At 40.1% G+C, this 27,641-nt stretch overlaps 1 protein-coding gene and 1 long non-coding RNA gene across 10 annotated transcripts in view; one reads left to right on the top strand and one right to left on the bottom strand.

The window, feature by feature from the left end:
- The window catches only part of RBM39 (RNA binding motif protein 39), a 29,433-nt gene extending 20,957 nt beyond the window's left edge, over nucleotides 1-8,476 (bottom strand). For 4 of the 9 annotated variants that reach the window (XM_025469905.3, XM_025469904.3, XM_025469903.3 and 1 more), the window contains exons 1-4: nucleotides 8,135-8,476; nucleotides 7,460-7,523; nucleotides 5,618-5,667; nucleotides 1,001-1,195 (exon numbers count right to left, since the gene is read on the bottom strand). In XM_025469905.3, coding sequence (XP_025325690.1) covers nucleotides 1,001-1,195; nucleotides 5,618-5,667; nucleotides 7,460-7,510 — 296 coding nt within the window. In that variant the 5' untranslated portion in view covers nucleotides 7,511-7,523; nucleotides 8,135-8,476. Of the gene's footprint in view, nucleotides 1-1,000; nucleotides 1,196-2,293; nucleotides 2,370-5,617; nucleotides 5,674-6,038; nucleotides 6,194-7,161; nucleotides 7,235-7,459; nucleotides 7,530-8,134 lie in introns of those variants that run through there. The other 5 variants (XM_049100467.1, XM_049100468.1, XM_035705952.2 and 2 more) reach the window with 5 other exon arrangements.
- Nucleotides 8,477-8,498: 22 nt separating this feature from the next.
- LOC112673881 (uncharacterized) lies at nucleotides 8,499-16,857 on the top strand. The gene is made up of 2 exons (XR_003145094.3): nucleotides 8,499-9,744; nucleotides 16,370-16,857. It is a non-coding gene; the product is annotated as an uncharacterized LOC112673881 (long non-coding RNA).
- Nucleotides 16,858-27,641: the final 10,784 nt, after the last annotated feature.

A 27,641-nucleotide genomic window follows, 5' to 3' on the forward strand; every position in this document is an offset into this window, starting at 1 on the left:
GTTACTAACTTTAATGGCTTCAAATAATACCCAAACATTTCATGAATAGTATTGTAGGTCCTTTATTTTCATTCTCTTGTTAATTCAATACTCATTAAGTTCACTTGTCAGTTGTTACCTTTTTTTTAAAAGGTGACAAATCAAAACTTAGAGTGTTAACTTGTCCCCGTGAAAGAGTCAAAACTCTTAACCCAGATGTCTTTTTGAATTTTACCTTCAACCATTCAAGTTATCAAGGCTAATTTTAATACCTCTCCCCCAGTTTATTTACAGTAACATATTAAGAGGGAATATCATAAAGCTCTAAGGACTGCTACATTCAATCCTTGTTTTGTAAGAGATGTAGGTAGATTCCTTCCAAACATGGTTTTTTAAATGACTAAAGTAAAATATGTTTCCAACTTGTTAATTACATTCAAACTTCCATAGTTTCATTTTAGTGTTTTATGATTTTTAAAAATCTTAAATATAAATGTGATGAGCTCCAAAATTCATCATCATAAAGGAGCATACATCAAATTCACAAAGGGTCTGTCATTTCAGCTGAAAACAGCCAGACAAGATTAATTAAATATTTGACTAAATATACATATTTATAACATATCTATTTGAGCTTTAGAATTTTAAATTTATGTTCAGTAAAAAATATTTGAAATAGCTCATATACTTTTAAGCTTTCAAATATTTGTCACTACCACCCATATCAAATCTTTTAAGCACTCTAATGCTTTGGTTTAATTTGGACCAGCATACAGTTAAAATATTTTAGATGGAATAACAGAAAATAATCTGTATGCCTAGTAAAACAAAAGTTATGTATTGGTCCACACACTGTATTCCTAATTTGCTAGTGTTTTCAATGCCAATATCTTCATTTAATGCTTTTTAATTAGGAATATTGAAAAACAAAATTTTACAAGGCAAATTACTCAGGTTAAATTGTTTTCTGGATACTCAGAATGATTCTTAAACCAAAATCATCATAATTATAGTTACATACTAAGGACTTCTGTAGCGGCCTCTGAATCTGCGATCTCGACTTCTTGAGCGGCTCCGTCTCCTTTCTTTGCTCCTACTTCGCTTCCTTTCGCGACTTTTGCTCTTTTTCCTTTCTCTATCTCTACTTCGTTTCCGTTCCTTACTTTTGCTTCTTTTTCGTTCATGACTACGACTTCTGCTCTTGCTTTTTTTCCTCCTGAGAAGAAAAAAATTACCATTATCTTGCCAGTTTAAAAAACTGCCAAAATATACTTCCTTTTATGGTCAGAAATCTTTTAATCTTTTTGTAAATTTATTTTGCTATTTTTACTATTATACAATGATACATAATCATACCTATGGAAAAATAATTCCTAGGTAAGGTAAATAGCACCCCACCTTTGCCTTCTACTACTGAAAATCAGCCAGCAGTCAGTTGACAATCAGTTGAAAGCGGGAACTATAATGATCTCTCCTGAGAGTCAGTTACAGCTTTAACAAGGAAATCATTTGTTGGGAGGTAGATGATCAAAACCTGAACTTTTAAATCTTTGACCAATATATAACTGGCCACAGTAATAAAAGTTACAATAGACTATGTTAACATTTAAGTAAGTGGGCCATATATAAATATTTTTATTAAAAACACTAATTTCCCTTCGTGAGCCATTTTGACCCAATTTATACATATAAAGAATGAGTATTTTATACCTCAAAGGGTCATACCAGCATCAATATTTTGGTTTTCATGGGCACACAATAAAACTAATGCAATAAAATGCATTCCGACACACCTAGATTTTTGTGACCTTTTCACATACTTTCTATTTAAAGTTACAAGGAGTACACCAGAAAATGGAGCATGCCAGTTTATACAAGCCTGTGGGGTGCAATCAAAAACAAGGATCACCACCTTTATTAATCTTTATAAAATCTCAAACTCTGAAAGGTAAAAAAGCCAGTCAGTCATATCTTTCTGTTCATTTGTTTTTTTCACAGTATACCACCCATCCATTTTGTTATTAAATCTTACCATCTGTACCTCTGTGTCATCACCCAAATTTTAGAGGTGCCTTCAGATATTTCAATATAAATTGAAAGACATTTCAAAATAAACTTATTCCACTAAAATGTCAATTTGTAGTGGCTAAAAAGATACTTAAACATTTTGACAACTCTACATCATTTGGAAAATTTAATTAAACTGTTTAGTCCTTATCAAAAGCAAAGTTAGCACAAGAGCAATTGAAGTCTGCCTCAGAGAACCTGTAAGCAGGTCATCTTAGAGTGCATTGAAAATAGAAAATGAAGACACCCACCTTCTGGAATCTTGAAACCCACACTCCAATCACAAGGAGATGTAGAGCTTTCCAAGGAGGCAGAAACTTTGTCTAAAATTTCAAGATAATCCACCTGACTGTCAGAAATGTATATGCTAGGTAGCACATGACAGAAAATTAGGCTACACTCATTATTTATATAGAAGTCATCAAAGCAATGCCCAGAAGGGCAACAGATTACATTCCAACTTTGTTGCCTGGAACACCTTACACTATGTCTTAGCCTAAAGAATTCTGTGAGATAGCTATAATCAAAAGTCCTACATATAATCAATCAGAGGACAAAGTAAAAAGTAACTCCATCCCCCACAAAAAGGACAAAGTATTGCTTTATTTTTGGCCCACAGCAGAGAGGCAGCCAACCTCCCAATCTACCTCTTTTTAGGCCCAAAACTTATTCTGCCAAAGGAAAGGACTGGAAAATTGGAGAGCTAACTTCAACTAAAGGTCTTCCTAGAACTTTTTTCAAATGAGTCCCCACCCACATCTGAAGGCAACCCCAGACAGGTAAAAAGACAGCAACATACTAAGACATTCAGAAGCACGATCCTCTTCATAAAAGCCCAGACAAAAATTTAAGAAAGCAATATACTTCTCTATAACAAATTGCAGCTTGAAAGAACATTAAGTTAACTAAAGAAGGGTTATCAAAATCCACACTAATAGTCAAATCCTGTTACAACTTAAAAGGGACTTTCCAAAGTCTTTAGTGGCAGTGGAATTTTGTACTGAACATCATTGAAGTAAATGGTCCACTGGGCTGGGCCTTTGGACTTTTTGGTTATATGGCCTCTGCTGTAAAGGTGTTTTGCTATAACTGGATTTGACCTCTTCCATGTAAGAAGATCTAAAATTTAAATGCAAAGTACTCTGGAAAATAAGAAAAAAAATAGAAAAGTCATTTATTCCAAAATTTATAGATAATCCACACACAGTAGCCAATATATTTCAACTGTGTCATTTTATTGTTATCCTTTTTTGAGAAATTCCTAAAGAGCTTAACTGAATGAATGGACACTGGTTTAGACTTTCCAAAAATGGTTATACTAACAAATAATATTCCCATGAAGGCAAGCTCAAATACTTAAAAGGTATACTTTGAGATCTTGCCATACTTAGGGGTATAGCTCTTCAGAAAGTAGGCTAATTGATAAACAATTTGTGTTATTATTAAACGTAGTTCTTTTTATTACTACCAAAATACAACTGAGTGTATGTATTGAGAATACGAACTATTTTTTAAAGAAAACATTTATTAATTAGTCAACTCTCAATTTCTCAGAATATCCATTTTCTTACTACCTTAAAACTATATCCCAACACTCGATTGCTTTTCAGACAATGAAGTTTAAGGATGAAAAATGCAACATGGCACTTTCCTTTAAGAGAATTCATGCAGAACACTGTATTTGTTTTACATTTTATCTAACCTTAAATATGAAAACTTTCTAGATAACCGTAAAACTAATTTGAAAGATTAATTCCCTTTAGAAAAATGGGTAACAATTTCCTGATTGAACAAAAAAGCCATTTATTTAAGCAACTTTAACAGAGAATGAGAAGCAGGACAGAAATAACTTGTACATTTGAAAAGATACTAAATGGTATTTGGGATGTTCCCTTAAATTGGCTATTCTATAGCTAATTAAAGAAAATTAATCCATTCTTCTATTCAGTATCCTAAGACTCTTTACATTAGATAAAGACCACAAAGCATCAGTCATGGGAGCTTAGTGCTAAATTTCCTATAAAAGCTTGGCAGCCTTAATGAGCTTAGATGCAGGATGAAAACAAGTATAAACTGGAGATTGAGTTAGTAGCAAGGAGTGACATCTGAGAATGGTGGAACAAAGAAAACTGTGCCCAAAGTGCATGTCCTCATCCTTTTGGCACTTAGGGTGAGGTCTTTACCCACACAAAAGGCCTAATACCTAGATTGGATAATTTTAATTTATTTGGATACTCCTTCCTAGGTTTTCATTATGAAATGGCAATTAGAACCATTAATCAGAAAACTTACTTTGGTAAAAGGTCTAAAACCGGGTGATGTTAAACCATGCAATTGGTTGACTGCCTCAAACCGTAATAATTCAAGACTAAACCCAATGTGATTAATTCCTGCAATCTTTTGTGATTAGTGAGGACTGTAACAGATCCTCTACCCCAGTTTGTACCCCCCAAAAGTATGACATTTTCTACAAATTGGATCATTTTAAATATAAGAATTTTAAAAATCAGCATAACAATGCCTAGATAATTCAATCTAAGAATTTCTCATCTATTTTGTGAAATTCAATCAACCTAACAAAGTTGCTGTGAGGATGTTGAGGTAGTGTATTACGAAGCACTTATTGAGCTCTTCTCATTAGGAAAAGAGCCAAAAAAAAAAAAAAAATCAAATAAGGGGCCTATGTTACCATTCTTTGTTAGGTACTACAGGGTCATGTATGTGACAAATTATTTTAATGACATCACAAAAATAGGCTACTAAAACAATTTAATGCTTTTAACATGACCATACGATGTTAAGAATCATTAATTTTTAGAGCAGAAAGAATACTCCAAAAATAGGATTCAACCTTATAATGTGGTTCTGGTTTATACAGTCATTGAGACTTATATACTGTATTCTATACTAAAATTTAACACTGAGTTCCTGTTACGAGTTACTCATTTAACCTAGTAAACTGCATAAATATGCAGAATTTAAAACTCCATTTTCACTGTTTAAGTCTATTAGAGTTTAAAAAACTGAAGACATCAAAAACCATTTAAGAGGCACCTAAAAAGTACTTAAGTGTGCTCTATTACTACAAAAAGGGCCTTTAAACAGCAATGAGCATAATTCACAATTCTGACCCCTTCAGTTATTTAGAGCAAACAATACTTTCCACGAGTTAGTCATTTGTTACCTTTTTTTCCCTTCCTAACTGATCTTTAGTGGGTATGATAGTTTTATTGATAACACACCACCAAAATATTAAGCCAAACTTTAAAAACTTAAGACAAAAGACAAACTCTAATACAGGAACTCTTATCCAGATTGTTGTGAGTAGGCTTGGAGGGTAAGGTGTCCAAAAAAATCCCTGAAACTATATCCTGAAATCTAAGAAAGAATCCAGTTTCATATCCTCAAATAGTTTCTCATCCCTTCAGAAGGTAAAGAACGACTTTTCTAGGAGAGACAAGGAAAAGCTTCTGAAGAGAACTTTCAGTTTGATGCTATCGCCACAGGAACACAATTTAAGATCTCAATCACATAAAGGTCCCCCCACCCCAGGTCCCTTCTTATAACTTACTTTTTGCTACGTTCTTCATGGCCGTTTGCACTGCTCAACTTGTTCTCATCCTAAGCAGGGTTGATAGAAGAACATCATGAGGACGAAGTGGTAACATTTCAAGTTGTCAAAGGGTAAAGGGAACAGGAATAAGAAAATACAAAACAATTTTAAAACTAATTACTTATTTATAGTTTAACACGGAAGGCTATAAAAAAATTTAGATGGGTATGTGTTTAACCACTTTGTTGCTTACAATTAAGACATCAAGATACAAAAATAAAAATGCATATTAACATGTTAAATTTTACTTTTTTATATAGTTAGATATTAAGTTATCCAGATTTACAGTGTTGAAGTGGTTAAATAGAACTTCTATAAAACATGAATTAAGTCCTGTTTTGAGTTTTATTCCATGTGCTATGGTCCCTTTGGTCAGTACCATGGCTCTATTTCTGCCTAAGCCCCAAGTGGCCATGCTAGCAGCCAGCCACTATCGATTTCCTGTGACCGATGCCATTCCTGAGATCTTCGCCCATTTCCGTTGGAGGGTTGGGACTGTAAGAGCTTGATGCCACCTCTGTCACACATCTCGCCCTGAAGCAAACAGGGATTCACACTGCTTTAGTAATGTTGACTCCCAAGAACCCAAGAAAGTCAATTAATAATCCACCAGTCCAACCTAAACATTTCCTACTTCCATACCTGTTTACATGGAATTACATCCATGTTAAACTAAGACACAAGAATCTTAACATTAAAACAGAAAGTAGTTCTTCAAGAGTCTAAGCATTACAAAACTACATACACTATTTAAAGCTAAAAAGAATTCATCCAAATTGGTACCACATGGTCGTGCTATACACTCCAACAAAACAAATGTATTATTTTAAAAGGTTTAGCGCAATGTTTATTTTTAAAGTTTGATTACATCAGTTATAGAAGTATAAGTGCTAACTTACAAAGCTTACAGTTTGCGACACCAGTGATAATGCATGCATACTGCTATTTTCACCACCAACTGGTGAAAGAATGAAAAGACACTTTACTTTTTATACTGTGATACTGAAATGGGTCAGACTATACTATTAGCCAAAATAATTCCTTTGTAGCTTTTAGTGTGAAATATTATGGCAGGGACTAATTAAAAAAAAAAAAAAAACAATACGGAGGACAGTAAAACCGTCATCAAGTGACTCTAAATTGTGATACTGTCTCCTTTGCCTTTAAAAAAATTTCTATTCAGGGATCCAAGAATTTTAGTAATTTTTAACAGAGCAGCAGTTCAATACCTGCCTGTTTCAATATTTACTATCACCAGTCAATATATATATATACATATATATATATAGAAAAAATTTAAATCTCACCCATTTCTTCTTGTAAAACTTATTTAAAAGATTTGCTTGCCACAGACTGGTTATGCTTGGTTATTCTTGGACCCCTGCTAGTTTCCCAAACCACTACATTCACCTTTTTGCTATACCAAACTGGAGCTGGTAATTCTTAGTTGAGTCATTTTACCTAGGGGACCACGGTACAGCGATAAGTCACTCAATTACTACCTTATGATTGACAGTTCACACTGGAATCAAAGGTGAATTCATGGGAGTAGAGGTGAGATATCGTTAGGCAAGTCTACAAAGAGAGATAGATGGGCATTTATTCATCACGCTGAAGTGAAACTACTGCACAATATTATTACATCAATAGCATATATTTACTTTTGTAAGTTACACGTAATGCATCTCTGACAAGATAAATCAAGAGGGCTCCGGGGAGGTTAGTTTACATTTCAGCAGTAGTTTCGTGATAATGCTAAATTAAGAAATATATAAACCTCACCGACATGTTTTTTCTCACCTTCTTGTAAGGAGCCTCAAGCATTGCTTCAATATCAATATCGTCTGCCATTTTCTCTAAACGCCTAGAAAATAAGAAAGATAATTCAGTGAGTAAACGTTTTCCAATTCTGCTCAATTTCCTTCTTATCCGACAAACTCCAAAACTTAAGAAAAGCCTACAAAAAGACCTGGAATGACTGAGGTGGCACGATGCACTTTACCAGGCTCGGTAACTAAATCTGAATTATCTCCAAAACCGAATACAAGGCATTAAATATACGATAAAGAAAAAAAAGCGCCCACAATTAACTCCAAAAACAGAACCCGCGCGCCTCGAGTGAGAGCGCCTCTTTCCGCGCAAAACCCGCGCTGCCATTTTAGGGGCAAAGGGAAACTCCCTCGGTTGGGAGGGGTTGTGTGCCATGGTAGCGTTCGGCTGGCGCCATGTTGGGAGGTCGCGGCCGGCCAGGCCTCGAAGGGACCGGTCGCCATCCGCCCGACGCCTCTCTGGGGTCCCTGCCACCCAAGAACCCTGAAATACACACGAAAAGAATATAAGGGCGCGGTCGCCTAAATGGAACCGATCCCCCCCCCCACCGCCATCGTTATAGATCGCCTGAGTGTCCCTCAAAACAGCCGAAAACCAAGCCTCCGAAAACCTCTGGCAATACACAGGCCCGCGACATCTCCTTACCTGTGCGGGCTTTCGGGCCCCTGGGGTGCTTGTATTCGGGAAGAGGGGGGCTGCTGCTGCTGCTGCCGCCGCTGTTGCTACTGTTAAGCCGCTAGGCCCAGGCCACGGTACCGCCCAGCCCGAATTTCGGGCTCCGAGGGCGGATAGGCCCGAGCGAATCTAAAAGAAACAATGGGATTAGAGGAGCCCGCGCGGAAGTTCAGGACGGCGGCTTCGGCAGCTCAGGATCCACCCCTGCGACAGCTTCGGCAAGCTCTGTGAAATGGCGGCCGCTGCTTCCTCGTACTCACATCCACCAACACACATACACACACACAAACACACGGGGCCTCACAGAGCTCCCAGCACGGGCTCTCGCGAGAAGCTGTCCCTAGTTCCAGACCGGAGCAGCCAAAATATCGCGAGACGTAAGCACGGCCCCAGCGACCATGGCCCAATCTCGCGCAATGATTGCGCCACAGATATTCCCATCCCCCACTTAGAGCGGCGCCTTTGACACCCTCTCCACATAGACGTCCGTATCTCGCGAGACCGCGCAAGAAGCTAGAGCAAAGACAGTTGGTACACTTCCCGTCAATCTTTCTAAAAACTGAACGCTGAGTGGAGCTCGGTGGTTTCCTCCTCCTTGTGGCGCCTCCTCGCAGCTATCTGAAGGTTTCTCTCCCAGAGCTGACCGCCGCTCCCCTCCCCCGGGCCTCCCACCCTGGTGTCTGTCAAGGTCGCCATAAAGCAATTTGTCCATATGGCGACAGAATATAACGAAAACTGCCCTCTATAGATTAACCTCCAAGGGTGAAAAAGTGAAAAGCGTGTAAGAAAGAAGCCAAGAGGAGACTGTAGGGGGCTATGGGTGTAGAATAAAAATTAGATTCTCCGGCCTTTTGGAGCCAGTGGGCTACGCTCGGCTGACTAAACACCCTTGGAAATAGTGGAGAAAGGCAAAGAGAAGGTGAAGAAACAAAGTGCTTCCCTTGGCAATGGATCCGCTTTGTGCCTCGGATTTGATACTCCGGCCTTGTGTCAGGGTTCCTATTGTTTTCTTCAAAAATGTCCCCCATTCCCCGGGTACTTGACTTCTAGCCCTTCAAGTTTCCCAGATACCTGACAGTATAAAAACATCACATTTCTCTGGTCAACACTGAAAAAGAAGAGGCAGCCGAGAGGTTGTTGACTATAGGCTTTCTCCTCCATGATAAAAATATTTGAAAAAAAATTTTTTTGAAAAAGTTAAGAGGACTTAAGGGGGGAAAAATCTTACAGTTAAGTCTATTAAGAGCTTAATGATTGAGGGTAAAGATAGACATGAGAGATAATTTGGCTCTTGTAGCTGCTCCAACACCTTGTGACCTTGGACAAGTAAATTAATCTCTCAAAGCCTATCCTCCATTTCCTTTTATGAAGAAGGGAGGCGGTAGCATAATTACTAGGCTAAGCTTCGTGAAACTGACCTAAGCTGATAATGCTCACTGTTGAATTCTCAGTGTTTAGTTAGCTTGGTGCCCAGCCAGGTGGACACTCAATAAGTGAATGAAGACCTCCTAGAAGCATAGTGACGATTAAATGAGATAATGTCCATAAAGTACCTGGCAAATATTTAATTCTCAGAAAAGGTAACTTGTTATTGCTGAATAATTATTTAGTGGAAATGTATCAAGGGCCTTTACATTTCTGGTTAATTTTCCACACAGGTGTTCCTCTGAAAGGATTAATAGATGTTGCATAGTGATATTACCTTACTGCTTCCTCTGAAAATTCAGATCCTCTTTCAAATTTTTTAAGTAATAAGGGACGCCTGGGTGGCTCAGCGATTGGGTTGTGATCCTGGAGTCCCGGGATCCAGTCCCACATTGGGCTCCGTGCGAGGAGCCTGCTTCTCCCTCTGCCTGTGTCTCTGCCTCTCTCTCTCTCAGTGTCTCTCATGAATAAATTAATCTTCCAAAAAAAATTTTTTTTGTGTTGAAAATCACAGAACTGCTCAAGCTAACAAAAAAACAAAGCTAACTTTTGCCTTCTTTTTGCCCCTTTAGTTCTATTATTGTGACTTGTTAATTGTGCAAATGTCAAAGCATAAAGATGGCCCCTTACTAATTTTTTAGTTTGGGAATATGACAACACAAAATTTGACTTTAACTTCTAGACTTATTTGGGAATAGGAAAGTTTTAAGCTTTCAATCACTTGATTATTGAATATTTCTCTCTTTTTTTAAGATTTTATTTATTCATGAGAGACACAGAGAGGCAGAGACACAGGCAGAGGGAGAAGCAGGCCCCATGCAGGGAGCCCAATGCAAGACTCAATCCCAGAACTCCAGGATCATGCCCTGAGTCAAGCCAGGGTGTCCCAATTATTGAGTATTTCCTAAATTATTTTCTGCTCAAGGATGATCAGAGTGAACTTGGAAGTTTATTTTTTTTTAAAAAGATCTTATTTGTTTATTTGAGAGAGCAGAACAAGAGAGAGCACGAGAGGAGAGACAGAGAGAGGGAGAAGCAGGCTCCTCACTGAGTGGGGAGCCAGATGGGGGGGCTCAATCCTAGGACCCAGGAATCATGACCTGAGCCAAAGTCAGATGCATAACCAACTGAGCCACCCAGGTTCCCCGAACCTGGAAATTTAGAGCACAACCAAGAAACACCAGCTGGAAAACTTTGACTCTAAAACAAAGTATTTTTGGGATTCCTGGGTGTCTCACCAGTTGGGCATCTGCCTTTGGCTCAGGGCTTGATCCTAGCCCCAGGATTGAATCCCTCATCGGGCTCCGGGGGAGCCTGCTTCTCCCTCTGTCTATGTCTCTGCCTCTCTCTGTGTGTCTCTCATGAATAAATATATAAAATCTTTTATGAATATCAAATAAAATCTTATTTTTAAGATTTTGTTTATTTATTCATAGAGACACACAGAGAGAGGCAGAGACACAGGCAGAAGGAGAAGCAGGCTCCACGCAGGAAGCCCGATGTGGGACTCGATTCCGGGTCTCCAGGATCACACCCCAGGCTGCAGGTGGCGTTAAACCACCGCGCCACCGGGACCGCCCTCAAATAAAATCTTTATTTAAAAAGTATTTTTATGTTTAAAAGCAAATATTGAAGGACACCTGGGTGGCTCAGCGGTAGAATGTCTGCCTTCAGCCCAGAGCATTATCCTGGAGTCCCACATCCGTCTCTCTGGATGGAGCCTGCTTCTCCCTCTGCCTATGTCCCTGTCTCTCCGTGTCTCTCAGGAATAAAAAAAAAAAAAAAAAAAAAAAAAGACTCAATTTTAAAATTTCATTTATGAAGCTAAAATTCTAAAATCACCTTCATTTTATCCATTGAGTTAAATTCAAGTTGAACAGACTACACTCTCAAAAAAATTAGTCCTATTTATGTTAGACAAATTTCCTTAAATTTAGTATGCTTGGATCTTTTTTTTAAATATTTTATTTATTTGACAGAGAGTGAGCAAGCAAGTAGGGGCAGAGGTGGGCAGAGGTAGGCAGAGGGAGAGAGAAGCAGGCTCCCCCCAGAGCAGGGAGCCTAATGAGGGACTCGCCCCAAGCCAAAGGCAGATGCTTAAGCAACTGAGCCACCCAGGCACCCCTGGATCTTTTTTCTTTTCTTTTTTTTTTTTGGTATAAGTTCTATACCCAATGTGGGACTTCAACTCAGGACCCCAAGATCAAGAGTTGCACACTCTACTGACTGAGAAAGCCAGGCACCCCCTTTTGTCATTTTAACATGTTCTGTTATTTTTGAGCACTTTAAAACTATCCCAAATAGGTAAATAATTCATCTAAATCCAAGAAATTAAAATTATAAATATAGGAGTATCTGGCTGGCTCAGTTAGTAGAGCATGCAATTCTTTTTGTTTTTATTTTTTAATAAAGAATTTATTTATTTATTCATGAGAGACACAGAGAGAGAGAGAGAGAGAGAGAGAGGCAGAGACACAGGCAGAGGGAGAAGCAGGCTCCATGCAGGGAGCCTGATGTGGGACTCGATTCAGGGTCTCCAGGATCACGCCCTGGGCAGAAGGCGGCTCTAAACCGGTAAGCCACCTGGGCTGCCCAATTCTTTTGTTTTTAAAGATTTGATTTATTCGAGAGAGAGAGGGACAGAGACAGAGTGCACAAGCAGGAAGAGAGGGAAAAGCAGGCTCACCGCTGAGCAGGGAGCTGGTCATGGAACTTGATCTCGGGACTCTAGGATCATGACCCGAGGTGAACACAGACGCTTAACCAACTGGGCCACCCAGATGCCCCTCAGCATGTGATTCTTAGAGTTGTAAGTTTAGCCCCACATTGGATGCAGAGATGTAATATTTATTTTATTAAATAAAATCTTTAAAAATAAAAAGAGTCAGATGCTCAACTGACTGAGTCACCTAGATGCCCTAAAAATGAAATATTAAAAAAAAAAAGAAAATTACAAATATAGTCTGCCGGGATGCCTAAGTAGCTCAAGTGGTTGGGCGTCTGCCTTCGGCTCAGGGCGTGATCCTGGAATCCAGGATTGAGTCCCACATTGGGCTCCTTGCAGGGAGCATGCTTCTCCTTTTAAAATCTTAAAAAAAAAAAATACTGTCAGCCTTAAATTTTTTTCTTTTTTAGATTTTATTTATTCATTCATGAGAGACACAGAGATAAAGAGCCAGAGACATAAGCAAAGGGAGAAGCAGTCTCCATGCAGGGAGCCCGATGTGGGACTCGATCTCGGGACCCTGGCATCATGCCCTGAGCCCAAGGTAGATGTTCAACCTCTGAGCCACCCAGGTGTCCCAAAATTTCTTAAAATTTTCTGATTGTAATCCAACTAACATCACAAATCTCAATTACTCAGTAATATTTAACTAGAATTGTTAGTATGCAAAAATCTCTTAAACATTACAGTTTAGTTATAAATATATACAAAGGACTCTTAAACTTAATATTAAAGTTTTTAAGGGGTGCCTGGGTGGCTCAGTCAGTTGAGTGTCCAATTTCTGCTCTGCTCATGATCTTGGGGTAATGAGATCCAGCCCCACATCCAGCTCCATGCTCAGCAGGGAGTTTGAAATTCTTTCCCTCTCCCTCTGTCCCTCCCACCCCACTTGCATGTGTGCTCTCTCTCTCTTTCTAAAAATAAATAAAATCTTTTAAAAAATGAATATAAAAGTTTTAAGACAATATATCTATATTTAAATTTAAACATCTCTGTATAAAAAGCCACCCATAAGAGAAAGAATTTATTATCTCAAAAATTCGTGATTGACATTCCAAAAGAATGCAGTCATGAAAAATAAAAAATAAAAAATAAATAAAAATAAAAAGAATGCAGTCATGCAGACACTAACTCAGAAGACTAAGGTTCCTTTTTGGCCAGAGTTTTTGACCTGGACCAAAGACTGCAGTTGCATAGTATGCCTGATAGTTTCCAGCAATATTCTCGAGCCACTGACAGGCACAATGAACCTTTTTTTCCCCTAAGTCATTATTACAGCAAGAAATGCAAGCCTCTCCATACAGATGGAATTAATTTTGCCACCCACATTTGGGTGTATGAAATTATCATTTTCCTCCTTAATACTTGATTGTCTAATCAATTTACTGATTGAATTTGGCATTTGTTTCAAATACTTGTCTGTCTACTGGCCATAATGTCAGGAGCATTGTAGTGACATATCCCAAAGGAATTTTCATCAATCTGAGAATGATTATTTCTTAAAAGAAGAGGAGATTTTTCAGGGATACATCACTAGCCATTTATTTCAGGCTGATACCATGAGCTGCAAGTCTCATAATAATTTTGCTTGGGGGATGCCTGGAGTGGCTCAGCAGTTGAGCTTTTGGCTCAGGGCGTGATCCTGGAGACCTGGGATGGAGTCCCACGTCAGGCTCCCTGCATGGAGCCTGCTTCTCCCTCTGCCTGTGTCTCTTGCTTCTCTCTCTCTCTCTCTCTCTCTGTGTGTGTGTGTGTGTGTGTGTGTGTGTGTGTGTGTGTGTCTCTCGTGAATAAATAAATAAAATCTTTAAAAAAAAGAAAAGTTTCCAGTTTAGTTAGAAAACACCTGAAGAAACAAAAATCATGTTCAAGATACTGTTCATTGGGGGAGTCTGGGTGGCGCTGTCGGTTAAGCATCCGACTATTGGTTTTAGTGCAGGTTCTGATCTCAGGGTCATGAGATCGAGCCTGCACAGCGCAGAGTCTGCTTAAAACCCTCCCTCTCCCTCTGTACCGCCCACCCTGTGCTCGTTCTCTCTCTCTCTCTCTTTATAATAAAATGAATCTGGGATGCCTGGGTGGCTCAGTGGTTGAGCATCTGCCTTGGGCTCAGGGTGTGATCCTGGGTCTGGGAATTGAGTCCCTCATTTCCCTGCAAGGGGCCTGCTTCTCCCTCTATGTCTCTGCCTCTCTGTGTGTGTTTGTCATGAATAAATAAAATCTTTACAAAAAATAAAATTAACCTTAGAAAAAAAAAAACAAAACTCAAAATGACCTGGGCCCAAGGGTTACTGTGGGGGAGCTACTGGCCTGATGTAAAAATTTTCTTCCCCTCATCTTAGTGTGATCTGTTAGCAGATCTTTTTTCTTTTTCCTTTTCTAATATTTTTTTTCTTTATTTATTTATGATAGTCACAGAGAGAGAGAGAGAGGCAGAGACACAGGCAGAAGGAGAAACAGGCTCCATGCACCGGAGCCCGATGTGGGATTCGATCCCGAGTCTCCAGGATGGGGACCTGGGCCAAAGGCAGGCGCCAAACCACCGCGCCACCCAGGGATCCCCTTTTTTTAAAAAATATTTTATTTATTTGAGAAAGAAGAGAGAGCACAACCAGGGGGAGGGGCAGAGGGAGAAGCAGACTCCCTGCCGAGCAGGGAGTCCAATGTAGAGCTAAATCCCAGGACCCTGAGATTATGAATTGAGCCAAAGGCAGATGCTTAACCAAGTGAGCCACTCAGACGCCCTAGCAGATTTTTTTTTAAAGATTCTTTATTATTTTAAAGTAATCTCTATATGAATGTGGGGCTTGAACTCACAACCCCAAGATAAAGTGTTGCTTGCTCCACCAACTGAACCAGACTGGCGCCCCTTTAATGCTTTTCAAAATAAATTACAGATATCAATACATTTATCAAACACTTCAGCATTTCATATTCCTAACTAGAGGTTAATAGTTTTTTTTAATGAGATAAATTTTATAGCAAAATTCACAAATCCTAACTGTACCAATAAATGAGTTTGACAAATGCATACAAATAAAGTAATACATAGGGCAGTACAGGTGGCTCGGTGGTTTAGCGCCGCCTTTGGCCCAGGGTGTGATCCTGGGGATCTGGGGTCGAGTCTCAAGTCAGGCTCCCTGCATGGAGCCTGCTTCTCCCTCTACCTGTGTCTCTTCCTCTCTCTCTCTCTCTGTGTCTCTCATAAATAAATAAATAAAATCTTTAAAACAAAACAGGGGCGCCAGAGTGGCTCAGTGGGTTAAGCGGCTGACTCTTGATTTCAGCTCAGGTCATGGATTTCAGGGTCCTGAGATTTAGCTCCACATCAGGCTCTGCACTCAGCGTGAAGTCTATTGGAGATCACGTCCCTCACCTCCCTCTGCTCCTTCCCTTGCTCACATTCTTTTTTCTCTCTCTAAAATGAATAAATAAAATGTTTTTTTGAATAAATAAAATCTTAAAAAAAAAGTATCTGCTAACAGAGGCATCTGGCTGGCTTAGTTGGTGGAGCATTTGACTCTTGATCTCAAGGTTGTAAGTTCAAGTCCCATGCTTGTGTAGAGATTACTTCAAAATAATAAAAATCCTTTAAAAAAAAAAATCTGCGAGCAGGTCACCCGGCGGGGAGGAAAAAAAAGGTCTTACATCAGGCCAGCACCTCCCCCAGAGCAGCCCTTGGGCCCAGGTCACTTCCCTATGAGCCTCACTATTTTCTGGGAAATGGTTTCAATATTAGGATAACCCTTTCAGGGATCCCTGGGTGGCGCAGCGGTTTGGCGCCTGCCTTTGGCCCAGGGTGCGATCCTGGAGACCTGGGATCGAGTCCCATGTCAGGCTCCCGGTGCATGGAGCCTGCTTCTCCCTCTGCCTGTGTCTCAGCCTCTCTCTCTCTCTCTGTGTGACTATCATAAATAAATTAAAAAAAAAAAAAAAAAAGGATAACCCTTTCATTTGACTGGCAGACATTTATGGACATTTAACATTGGTCCTGGAGCAGAACAGGGTCTCATGTTACAGTCACTGCCTACTCTCCTTCCATGTCTCTTTTGCAGGGCCCAGAGGCAGAATGCTGTAGGGCTGAAACTGGCTCATGATTGAAGTCCAATAAATGGTGGTCGAGTGGAAAAAAAATCTGTTAATGGAAGCAAAAAGAAATGCAGTCAAACCTTAACATTGCAAAAGATTTGGGATTTAAGCAAATCTAGCAATAGGAAGATCCTGCTGACAAGGCATCACAAGATGGATATACACCTTGAAAATGTTGGATGAAAAACAAAAGCAACAATCCACAATGATTTTGAATGAGAGCATGTGATTACATGATATGAGTGAATGGGCTTATACAATGAATAGCCCAGAAAAAAAGGATGTATTTAGTAGGCTCATTCTTTTCTGGAGCTGGAAAAAATAGGTTCTTAACAATTATTTTCTGGAGGAGGCCCAAAGAAACATTATTTGTCTAAATATCTCTAAATAACTAGGTCCTATCTCCTTATATAAGTGAAGCATCTGAGTTGGAATATATGCAGCATGAACATGACTTGTATGCAGTGGTTGTAAAAGAGATAAGAGATGTCAGGAAGAACATGGAAAAAGTAGAACCCTCAGACCTTGCTGGTGTGAATGTAAAATGGTACAAGGCCCGTGGAAAACAGTTTGGTAGGGTTTTTGTTTTTGTTTTTTCTTTTTAAGATTTTATTTATTCATGAGAGACACAGAGAGAAAGGCAGAGACATAGGCAGAGCGAGAAGCAGGCTTCCCACAGGGAGCTGGATGTGGGACTAGATCCCAGGACCCTGGGATCATGTCCTGAGCCCAAGGCAGACACTCAACCACTGAGACACCCAGGTGTCCCAGTTTGGCAGTTTCTAAAAAAAGTTAAATATGGAATTACCATATGATCCAGTAATTCCACTCCTAGGTGTAGTTATGAGAATTGAAAATATGTTTTCAGGGACACCTGGGTAGCTCAGTGGTTGAGCCCTGGGCTTGGGGGGTGATCCCAGGAACCTGGGATCAAATCCCACATCGGGCTCCCTGCAGGGAGCCTGCTTCTCCCTCTGCCTATGTCTCTGCCTTTCTCTCTGTGTCTGTCATGAATAAATAAATAAAATATTTTAAAATATTTTTTTTCAGGGGCACCTGGCTGGCTCAGTCGGTAGAGCATGTGATTCATGATCTGACTAAAAAAAAGAAAAAATATATTTTTTAAAGATTTTATTTATTCACAAGAGACACGGGAGAGAGGTGGGCAGAGAAAGAGGCAGAGGGAGAAGCAGACTCCATGCAGGAAGCCCGATGCGGGACTCAATCCCATGACTCCAGGATCACACCCTGAGCCAAAGGTAGACACTCAACTGCTGAGCCACCCAGGCGTTTTCAAACAAATATGTTTTCTCTATATATGTTTTCAAACAAATAGTTGTACTCAAATTTTCATAGCAGTACTATTCATAATAGTCAAAAAATGAGCAGAATTCAAATGTTTATCAACTAATGAATGTATGTATAGGTTGTATACCTATACAATGGAATATTATTCAGCCATAAAAAGAAGTGAAATACTAATAGGTGCTACAAAGTAAATGAACCTCAAAAACACTGTGCTAAATACCAAAAAAAAAAAAAAAAAAAAAACCAGACACAAAGGGTCACTCACATATGTAATATGAAACATTCAGAATGGGTAATTCCATAGAGATGGAAAACAGACAGTGGTTACCAGGGAGTGTGGTGAAGGAAGTATGGGGAATGAGTTTTTTTTTTTAAGATTTTATTTATTTATTCATGAGAGACACAGAGAGAGAGACAGCCAGAGACACAGGCAGAGGGAGAAGGAGGCTCCATGTAGGGAGCCTGAGGTGGGACTTGATCCTGGGTCTCCAAGACCATGCCCTGGGCTGAAGGCGGCGCTAAACCACTGAGCCACCAGGGCTGCCCCGGGGAATGACTATTTAATGGGTATGAGATTTCCTTTGGGTATGATGAAAATATTCTGGGAACTAGCTAGTGATGATGGTTGCACAACATTGTGAATATAGTAAATGCCAAGTATTAGACACAATTGCATGGTTAGTGGTTAATATTATGTTATGTGAATTTTACCTCAGTAAAAAGGGAAAAAAAAAAAGAAGGGATCTTCTATGGACCTCTAGAATCTAGAACAAGATGCTAGAGGGAGATAATGGAAATAAAAAGACCCCAAATCTCTGCTTTCTTGTATACATCTCTTAGCACATTATGGCTTCATTCTCCAGTTTCAGGATATTGAAATAATTCCTTAAACAAATATATACTGAAAAAAAAATTTTTTTAACTTTTATCTATGCATGAGAGACACACAGAGAGAGAGAGAGAGAGGCAGAGACACAGACACAGGCAGAGGCAGAAGCAGGCTCCATGCAGGGAGCCTGATATAGGACTCGATCCCAGGTCTCCAGGATCATGCCCTGGGCCGAAGGCAGGCGCCAAACCATTGAGCCACCCAGGGATCCCTATATACTGAAATTTTACAGTGTGTTAGTCACTAAACTAGGCACTAGGAAAACAAACAATGGAGTACAAAACCAGTCATGGCCCTTGCCTTCCTGGAACTTAGAATCTATTTGGAGGAGGCAGGCATTGATCAAAAGACCATATCTGGGGGATCCCTGGGTGGCGCAGCGGTTTGGCGCCTGCCTTTGGCCCAGGGCGCGATCCTGGGGACCCGGGATCGAATCCCACATCAGGCTCCCGGTGCATGGAGCCTGCTTCTCCCTCTGCCTGTGTCTCTGCCTCTCTCTCTCTCTCTCTGTGACTATCATAAATAAATAAAAATTAAAAAAAAATAAAAAAAAGACATATCTGTAAAAAGATGTGCAACTGTGATAAATGCTAAGAGAGGTTTATGGGGTTATGAAAACATCTTAAAGCTAGATTTAGCGTGAGAAGAGCGTTTAATAGGTGAAGAACCTTCCAGTCAAAGAACAGAGTATGTAAAAGGCCTTGTAACAGGAGGAAGTATGCTGTCTTTAAGGATCTGCCAGAATGTCATGTGGCTACAGCAAAGAAGCTTATGAAAAGCTAGACCATGCAGAGCCTTCTGACAGGTGAAGTGGGTCAGTTACTAGGTATTTTCGCACCTCCAAATCCACCCTCTGCTTTACAATTTTGGGGTTGGGATCTTATATTTCTCCTTTGAGTACTGGCTCTCTATTAAGGTCTCCAAATAGAGACTGCTAGAAAGGGCAGCCCGGGTGGCTCAGCATTTTAGCGCTGCCTTCAGCCCAGGGCGTGATCCTGGAGACCTGAGATGGAGTCCCATGTTGGGCTCCCTGCAGGGAGCCTACTTCTCCTCCTGCCCGTGTCTCTGCCTCCCTCTGTGTGTCTCTCATGAATAAATCTTAAAAAAAGAGAGAGAGAGAGAGAGAGAGAGAGAGACTACTAGAAGAACACTGCAAGACTCAGGAGGAAGGATGGAAGCCTCCTTCCCATTTGCTTCCTGTTCCTATCTGTGGCATCCAGCAAAGCTTCTCCATTCCAGCAGTGGCAGTGCCTTCCTACTACAAGCAGCTGAATCAGAATGCAGTTTTCCCAAAACATACAGAACCAGTCTCATTGTTCCTTCTTCAGAGACACCAACACTGATCGTCCATTGTTTCCTATTCACAGGTCTGAGTTTCAACCCCACGGGGCTCTTCCTCTGAACTGAGAGACACTGGCACCTGCCAAGTAGCACCTCTTCTTCAGACATCTAAATTTCAGCTGTTTGCCTCCACCCCCCCCCCCTTTTTCTAAGTTTTGTGTTTTAATAATTCCAACTTCTTCCCTTTGTTTCCTCAGCCCTAGTGGTGGTAGCTGTTCCTATAGTTACTACCACCATGATGTTAGATTTTTCCTTTTCTTCAGTTATGTAGTTAACAATCCATTATATTAAATCCTCTTTCTTTTTTTTTTTTCTAAGATTTTATTTATTTATTCATGAGAGACACACACAGAGAGAGAGAGAGAGAGGCAGAGACATAGGCAAAAGGAGAAGCGGGCTCCATGCAGGGAGCCCGATGTGGGACTTGATCCTGGACCTCCGGGATCACACCCCGAGCCTAAGGCAGACGCTCAACCGCTGAGCCACCCAGGCACCCCCAAATCCTCTCTCTTTAGTAACATGTTTTCTAGCTTTTAACATGAACCTGACTAATATGTAAGGATCCGATATTTACTCTTATAGATCCAGTTCAAATGCTACCTTCTACGTATATATCCCCATTACCCTCAGTGATTCATTAATTCTCTTTTTTTGGAAAGATTCATTTATTTATTTGAGAGAGAGTGAGAGATGCCTGGTTGGCTCAGCGGTTTAGCACCGCCTTCAGCCCAGGGTGTGGTCCTGGAGTCCCAGGATTGAGTCCCGCGTTGGGCTCCCTGCATGGAGCCTGCTTCTGTCTTTGCCTGTGTCTCTGCCTCTCTCTCTGTGTCTTAAATAAATAAATAAATAAATAAATAAATAAATAAATAAATACAATCTTAAAAGAGAGAGAGAGAGAGCTAGAATGAGCTCGTGAGTAGGAGGAAGGGCAGAGGGAGAGAGAGAATCCTCAAGCCAACTCCCTACTGAGCATTGAGCCTGATGTGAGGGTTGATCACAGGACCCTGAGAGCTTGACCTGAGCTGAAATCAAGAGTTAGACATTTAATGACCCACCCAGGTGCCCCTTCTTCAGTTAATTTTTAATGTCTTTCTTAAGGTCTATAGGTTTTTGTTTTGCTAATCATTTGCCAAATCACACCCACATGCCTAATAACATCCTTCTATTGCCCTACAATTACATTGAAACCCTACAATTACATTGAAACCCTGTCACTCAAATTAACTCTGTGGATCTAACAAATTCACCTACCAATTCTAATAGAAATGGGTAGGTATAGAACAGGCAGGAACAAACATGGGTTCTCATCCATTCTCCTACATATTGTAATTCTGTGCAATTTACTTAATCTCTTTAAGTTTCACTTTTCCCAGCCTGACACACTGCTCTGAGGATTAAGTAAAATAATATGAAGACAATTAAGTAAGATAATATATGTGAAGACCTTAGCACCACTCAAAACCATGAGCTATCATTTTTGCTATTAGTTTATGATTTATCCAGCTATGAATACCAAGATTTAATTTTTATTTAGGTTAAAAAAAATGGGGATCCTTGGGTGGCTTAGCAGTTTAGCACCTGCCTTCAGCCCAGGGTGTGACCCTGGAGTCCCGGGATCGAGTTCCGCATCAAGCTCCCTGCATGGAACCTGCTTCTCCCTCTGCCTGTGTCTCTGCCTTTTTCTGTGTCTCTCATGAATAAATAATAAAATAAAATCTTAAAAAAAAATAAAATGCCAGGGGCACTTGGATGACTCAGTTTGTTAAGTATTTGCCTTCAGCTCAGATCATGAGATCAGGGTCCTGGGGTTGAGCCCTATTTCAGGCTCCCTGCTCCCTGAAGAGTCTGCTTGTTCCTCTCTCTCTACTTGTGTTCTCTCTGTCTGTCTCTCTCTCTCTCTCAAATAAATAAATAAATAAATAAATAAATAAATAAAATCTTAAAAAAAAGAAAAAAGCCTGGAGCGCCTGGGTGGCTCAGTTGGTTAAGCATCTGCCTTCAGCTCAGGTCATGATCCCAGGGTCCTGGGGTCGAGCCCCACATAGGGCTCCCTGCTAAGCAGGGAATCTGCTTCTCCCTCTCCCTCTGCCTCTCCCTTGCTTCTGCTCTCTCATTATCTGTCAAATAATTAAAATCTTAAAAAAAAAAAAAAAAGCCTAAATTCACTTGCAGATTCCCCATTACTCTTTCTGTTCCAATCCACTGCCCTCCTTGATGTTCTTTGAATACCCAATCTACATTTATACCTCTAAGAGCCTTAGCATTTGCTGGAAAGTTTTGCCTAGGGCATTGTTCCTCAAGAGAGATACAGCTCTGCCTCCTTCCTATCTCCTTAAGGTCACCAATCAGATATTACCTTCTCTGTGAGGCCTTCTCTTACCATCCTATTTAAAATGGTGGCTCTCCCTAACTACTAAGTCCTCTTTCCTGCTTTATTTTTCTCCATAGCATTTGTCATCATCTGAAGTATCACATATTTTACTTATTTGTTCATTGCCCATCTCCTACCATTAGACTATAGATTCCATGAAGGCAGGGGTTTTTGTTTATTCATTATTATATCCCCAGGGTCTAGAATAATGCCTAAGACTACCACTGGTGTGCTGACAAACTTTCTCTCTCTCACATACACATACAACAACAACCAAAAAAAAACCCCCAAAAGCTTGATGTGTACTGTTTGCCATGGTGTAAATATTTCCACTATGGCCTATTTTAAGCTACCAACTGAATATTTATCAGCTCTTGCAAGCCAATAGAAACTGGCTCCAGCACTCTACTGTATGTTTGTAACAGAGAGTGAACTATTCAACCTGTTTTAAGTCTCAGTTTTCTTATCTGTGAAGTATCTGTGGGATAATAGAATCCACATAATAAAATTGAGGCAAAAGTTAAATGAGTTAATACAGGGAAGGCACATAAATCAGTAGCTGACAAATACTGTTAATTTTATTGTTTTTATTATTTATATATTATATGTACTTTTCTCTATATCTGACCATTGGTTTGTCATTTCCAATGTTTTTTGCTATGTTTTCCAATGTTTTTGTTGATTCAAACAGGTCTGTCAAGTTCCGTGGCATTCTTGGATCTAGCAACAGAATACCTAGTTTGCTGACTATGGATTTGATGATAACCAACAGACATAAAATCTTGATAAACATTTCTCAAGATGTTAACTTATTATTATATTTCTCTCTGTGTTCATGATTAGTTTTTAAGATTTTATTTTATTATCATTATTATTTTTTAAAGATATTATTTATTTATTCGTGAGAGACAGAGAGGCAGAGACACAGGCAGAGGGAGAAGCAGGTTCCATGCAGGGAGCCCAATGTGGGACTCGATCCTGGGGCTCCGGGATGACTACCTGAGCCAAAGGCAGACGCCCAACCGTGAGCCACCCAGGCGTCCCTATTATTATCATTATTTTTAAATGCTTTATTTATTTGAGAGAGGGAGAGCAAGAGCAGGGGTAGAGACAGAAGGAGTTTGGGAGAAGCAGACTCCCCACTGAGCAGGAAGCCTGATGTGGGGCTCCATCCCAGGACCCTGGGATCATGACCTGACTGAGCTTAATCAACTGAGCTACCCAGGTACCCCTAAGATTTTATTTTTAATTAATCTCTACATCCAACAAGAGGCTTGAACTCACAACCCTGAAATCAAGAGTCGCATGCCCTACTAAGTAAGCCAACCAGGCGCCCCATTTATTTTTTTAAAGATTTTATTTTTCTAAGTCCTGTCTTCATGATCTATTCATTAACTTTGATCATTTTGCCGTTGGAGATTCTGGTATAATGGGGTGCAATAGTTTCCCACTGAAGGTTTGTGGAGCACAGAAGAATGCAGGAAGCCATATCATCTGTCTTACCCCACCTTATTAATCTGTTAACAAAGTCTCAGATGGCCTGTATCTGCCTGCCTAGAAAATATCTGTCCTTAAAGATGTTTGTATTTTACTTCCTCTAGGAAGCTGACCTTAATCCTGCCTACCCTTATAGATTCAATCAATCTCTCATTATTGTTCTTATTGGATTGTAATTCAGTTTACACATCTGACTTCACTACCAGATTGTGAGCTGCTCTGAGAACATTAACTGCTTCTCCTTTATCTACCCACATCCCCATTCTCAGCTCCTAGCATCCTGCCTGGAATGTGCTGGTTGTTTTACAACTATTTGTTGAATTGGTTGGGGTTGCTTTGGAGATGTATCAGTATAAAGCCAGGATGTAAAGAAGAGGATGAAAGAATTTCTCAGAAATCTAGCATGTTGCCCAGTGACAATTAAGTATAGACAAGCAGGGCATGTTCTCACACAGACAGGAATTCTGTATGATTTCAAAGTCAGCTGCGTGGGTGAGTTGAAAAGTCAAGAGATTTTGTTGGAAAGGTATATAAGGGCTACTTTATGAAAGGTCTTTTGTGCTCTGCTAAGAACAGTAGCCAGTGGTATGCTGGAGTGGACTTGTACCAGTTCATGAACCAATTATTAAATGTCCAGGAATTTTGTGAGCCAGTTGATTTCACATTGGTAGTTTGAAATCAGCTACAGTGTGGGTATTTATACCACAGATAGATCTGCAAATGCTGAAAATCAACCTTTTCTTTTTTTCTTAGAGACCCAGTTGTTCATAGGCCACCAGCAAGTTTTGGACATCACATTTAAAAGGTTGGTAAATCTTCTAAGGTTGTTACAGGGGTACCTGCGTGGCTCAGATGGTTGAGGGTCTGCCTTCAGCTCAGGTCGTGATCTCAAGGTCCAGGAATCAAGCCCCACATTGGGCTCCCAGCTCAGTGGGGAGTCTGCTTCTCCCTCTCCCCATACCTCACCCCCTGCTTGTCCTCTCTCTCTCTCTCAAATGAATAGATAATATCTTTTTAAAAAAATTGGGGATGCCTGGGTGGCTCAGTGGTTGAGAGCTTGTCTTAGTCTCAGGTCGTGATCCTGGGTCTGGGGATCGAGTTCTGCAGCAGGCTCTCTGCAAGGAGCCCACTTCTCCTTCTGCCTATGTTTCTGTCTCTCTCTTTGTGTCTCTCATGAATAAATAAATTAAAAATATTTTAATTTAAAAACAAAGTTGTTATAAAGATTAGATGTGAAAATAAATATGGAAAGAAGCTTAGAATACCTGGCATAATGGAAGTACTCAAAAAATATTGTTTGATATTATCATGAAAAATTTTAAGTACCTATTTCATGTTAGACATTATTCCATGCACTGGGGATATAGCAGCAAACAAAACAATGTCCCTACCTTTATGAATTTTATTTATTTATTTATTTTTATTTTTATTTTTATTTTTTATTTATGATAGTCACAGAGAGAGAGAGAGGCAGAGACACAGGCAGAGGGAGAAGCAGGCTCCATGCACCGGGAGCCCGACGCAGGATTCGATCCCGGGTCTCCAGGATCGCGCCCTGGGCCAAAGGCAGGTGCCAAACCGCTGCGCCACCCAGGGATCCCATGAATTTTAAATTCTAAGTATATGAAATAGAATTTAAAAAATTTTTTGTTTTATTTATTTAAGTAATCTCTATACCCAACATGGGGCTCCAACTCATGACCTCAAGATCAAGAGCCACATGCTCTTTTGACTGAGCCAGCTTGGCACTTCTGCTCTTATATTATTCTTAGCAATGTGACCTTAGACAAGCAACATAACTTCTCTGGGCCTCCATTCCTTCAACTGCAAAATGATGATAGTAAATAGGACCTCTCTCCGATACCTGCTTTGCTATGTAAAGTACTTAGCAAACAGTAAATGTTCACTGAATATTATCATCAACATTATTTTTTCCAAAAGGGTTAAAGATTTGGTGTAGATCAAGAAAGGGAGACAGGCAAAGGTGAGTGTGTAGGGGTGAAAATTTGAAAAATCTATAGGGAATATAAATATAACATTTGTCATCTGGCCTTTGAAAAATCAGAGGTCCTACCCCAAGGCATGTGGTAGGAGGACAGAAGCCCTCTGGGGCAGGGAGAGTTAAATGTGGGTGGGATTTAGCTCTCTTGCAGTTGTCAGGTTTTGTCATTTGGGTTTTTATGGCAACTTTCTTTTTTCTCTCTTTTTTTTTTTTTAAGATTTTTATTTATTTATTCACGAGACACACACACACACACACAGAGGCAGAGACATAGGCAGAGAGAGAAACAGGCTCCATGCAGGGAGCCCGATGCAGGACTCGATTCCAGGACTCCAGGATCATGCCCTGGGCCAGAGGCAGGCGCTCAACCGCTGAGCCACCCAGGCGTCCCTATGGCACCTTTCATTTCTACTTTAGCCTAGGATGCAGAGGTTTCTGCCTTTATCTTACCACCTGCAATAAAAAGGCTCCCCTGAAAATAAAAGGAGGAGGAGGGATAATAATTTAGGAAGTAGGTTAAATAAAAAACTTAGACCCAAGGGCGCCTGGCTGGCTCAGTGGGAGGAGCATATGACTTTTGATCTTGGGTTTATAAGCTTGAACCCCACTTTGAGTGTAAAGATTACTTAAATAAATAAACTTAAAAAAAAGGAAAAGTGTAAGAACTGAAAAGGGTTTATGAAGTAGCAAGGAAAGAAAAAAAAGACAATAATATAGACAAGGAGGGCATGGAAAGTGGAATAAGGTATGAGAGTACCTGTGACTGACTATCTGTTTCTCCATAATTATCATCCAATGACTTTCTTTAGTGTGCTATTTAGAGCCTGGAATTTAGAAACCAGATTGGATGTTAGATATAGTTTTAGACTTAAGGGAACTGTGGGTTGTACTGGGGAGGGTGAAGTTAAGGAGGTGAGATTTCAGATGCAAAAGTATGGGGCAAGAAAGAAGGAGGAGAGAGCTTTTGGGTCTTAGTGAGTCAATAAGCAGCAGGCAAGAGGGACTCCAGGGTGTTTGAGCAGCAGAATGTCAATTACTAATGTTCTTCTTCACCACCACCACCACCACCACCATCACCACTTTTTTAAAAATCTCAAATGCATAATTACAGATACACTCATAGGTTTGTTTCTTGGTGCATAATTTCCATTAAGCCAGACACAACCCCACTTTTTCTCTTTTTTTCCTGTTTTGAACATACAAGGCTGTTTATTGAGCATTGTTTATAACAATTGGAAACGTTGTGAATGATGATTAGTAAGAGAATTACTTATTGCAACATTGTTTTTTTCTTTTTTTTTTTTTAATTTTTATTTATTTATGATAGTTACAGAGAGAGAGAGAGAGAGAAAGAGAGAGAGAGGCAGAGACATAGGCAGAGGGAGAAGCAGGCTCCATGCACCGGGAGCCTGATGTGGGATTCGATCCTGGGTCTCCAGGATCGCGCCCTGGGCCAAAGGCAGGCGCCAAACCGCTGCGCCACCCAGGGATCCCTGTTTTTTTCTTTTTTAAAATAAAATCTTTTGGGGATCCCTGGGCGCCTCAGCGGTTTGGCGCCTACCTTTGGGCCCAGGGCGCGATCCTGGAGACCCGGGATCGAATCCCACGTTGGGCTCCCGGTGCATGGAGCCTGCTTCTCCCTCTGCCTGTGTCTCTGCCTCTCTCTCTCTCTCACTGTGTAACTATCATAAATAAATAAATAAATAAATAAATAAATAAATAAATAAATACCCAAAACTTTAAAATAAAATCTTTCCCTAAACCATCATCATCAGTTTTTTAATTCTCCTCAGATTGGGCTTCATTTTAGCCAAAACCATGTTCTATTTT

This window comes from Canis lupus, chromosome 24, assembly GCF_003254725.2.
Source record: "Canis lupus dingo isolate Sandy chromosome 24, ASM325472v2, whole genome shotgun sequence".
In the NCBI taxonomy this organism is placed as follows: domain Eukaryota; kingdom Metazoa; phylum Chordata; class Mammalia; order Carnivora; family Canidae; genus Canis; species Canis lupus.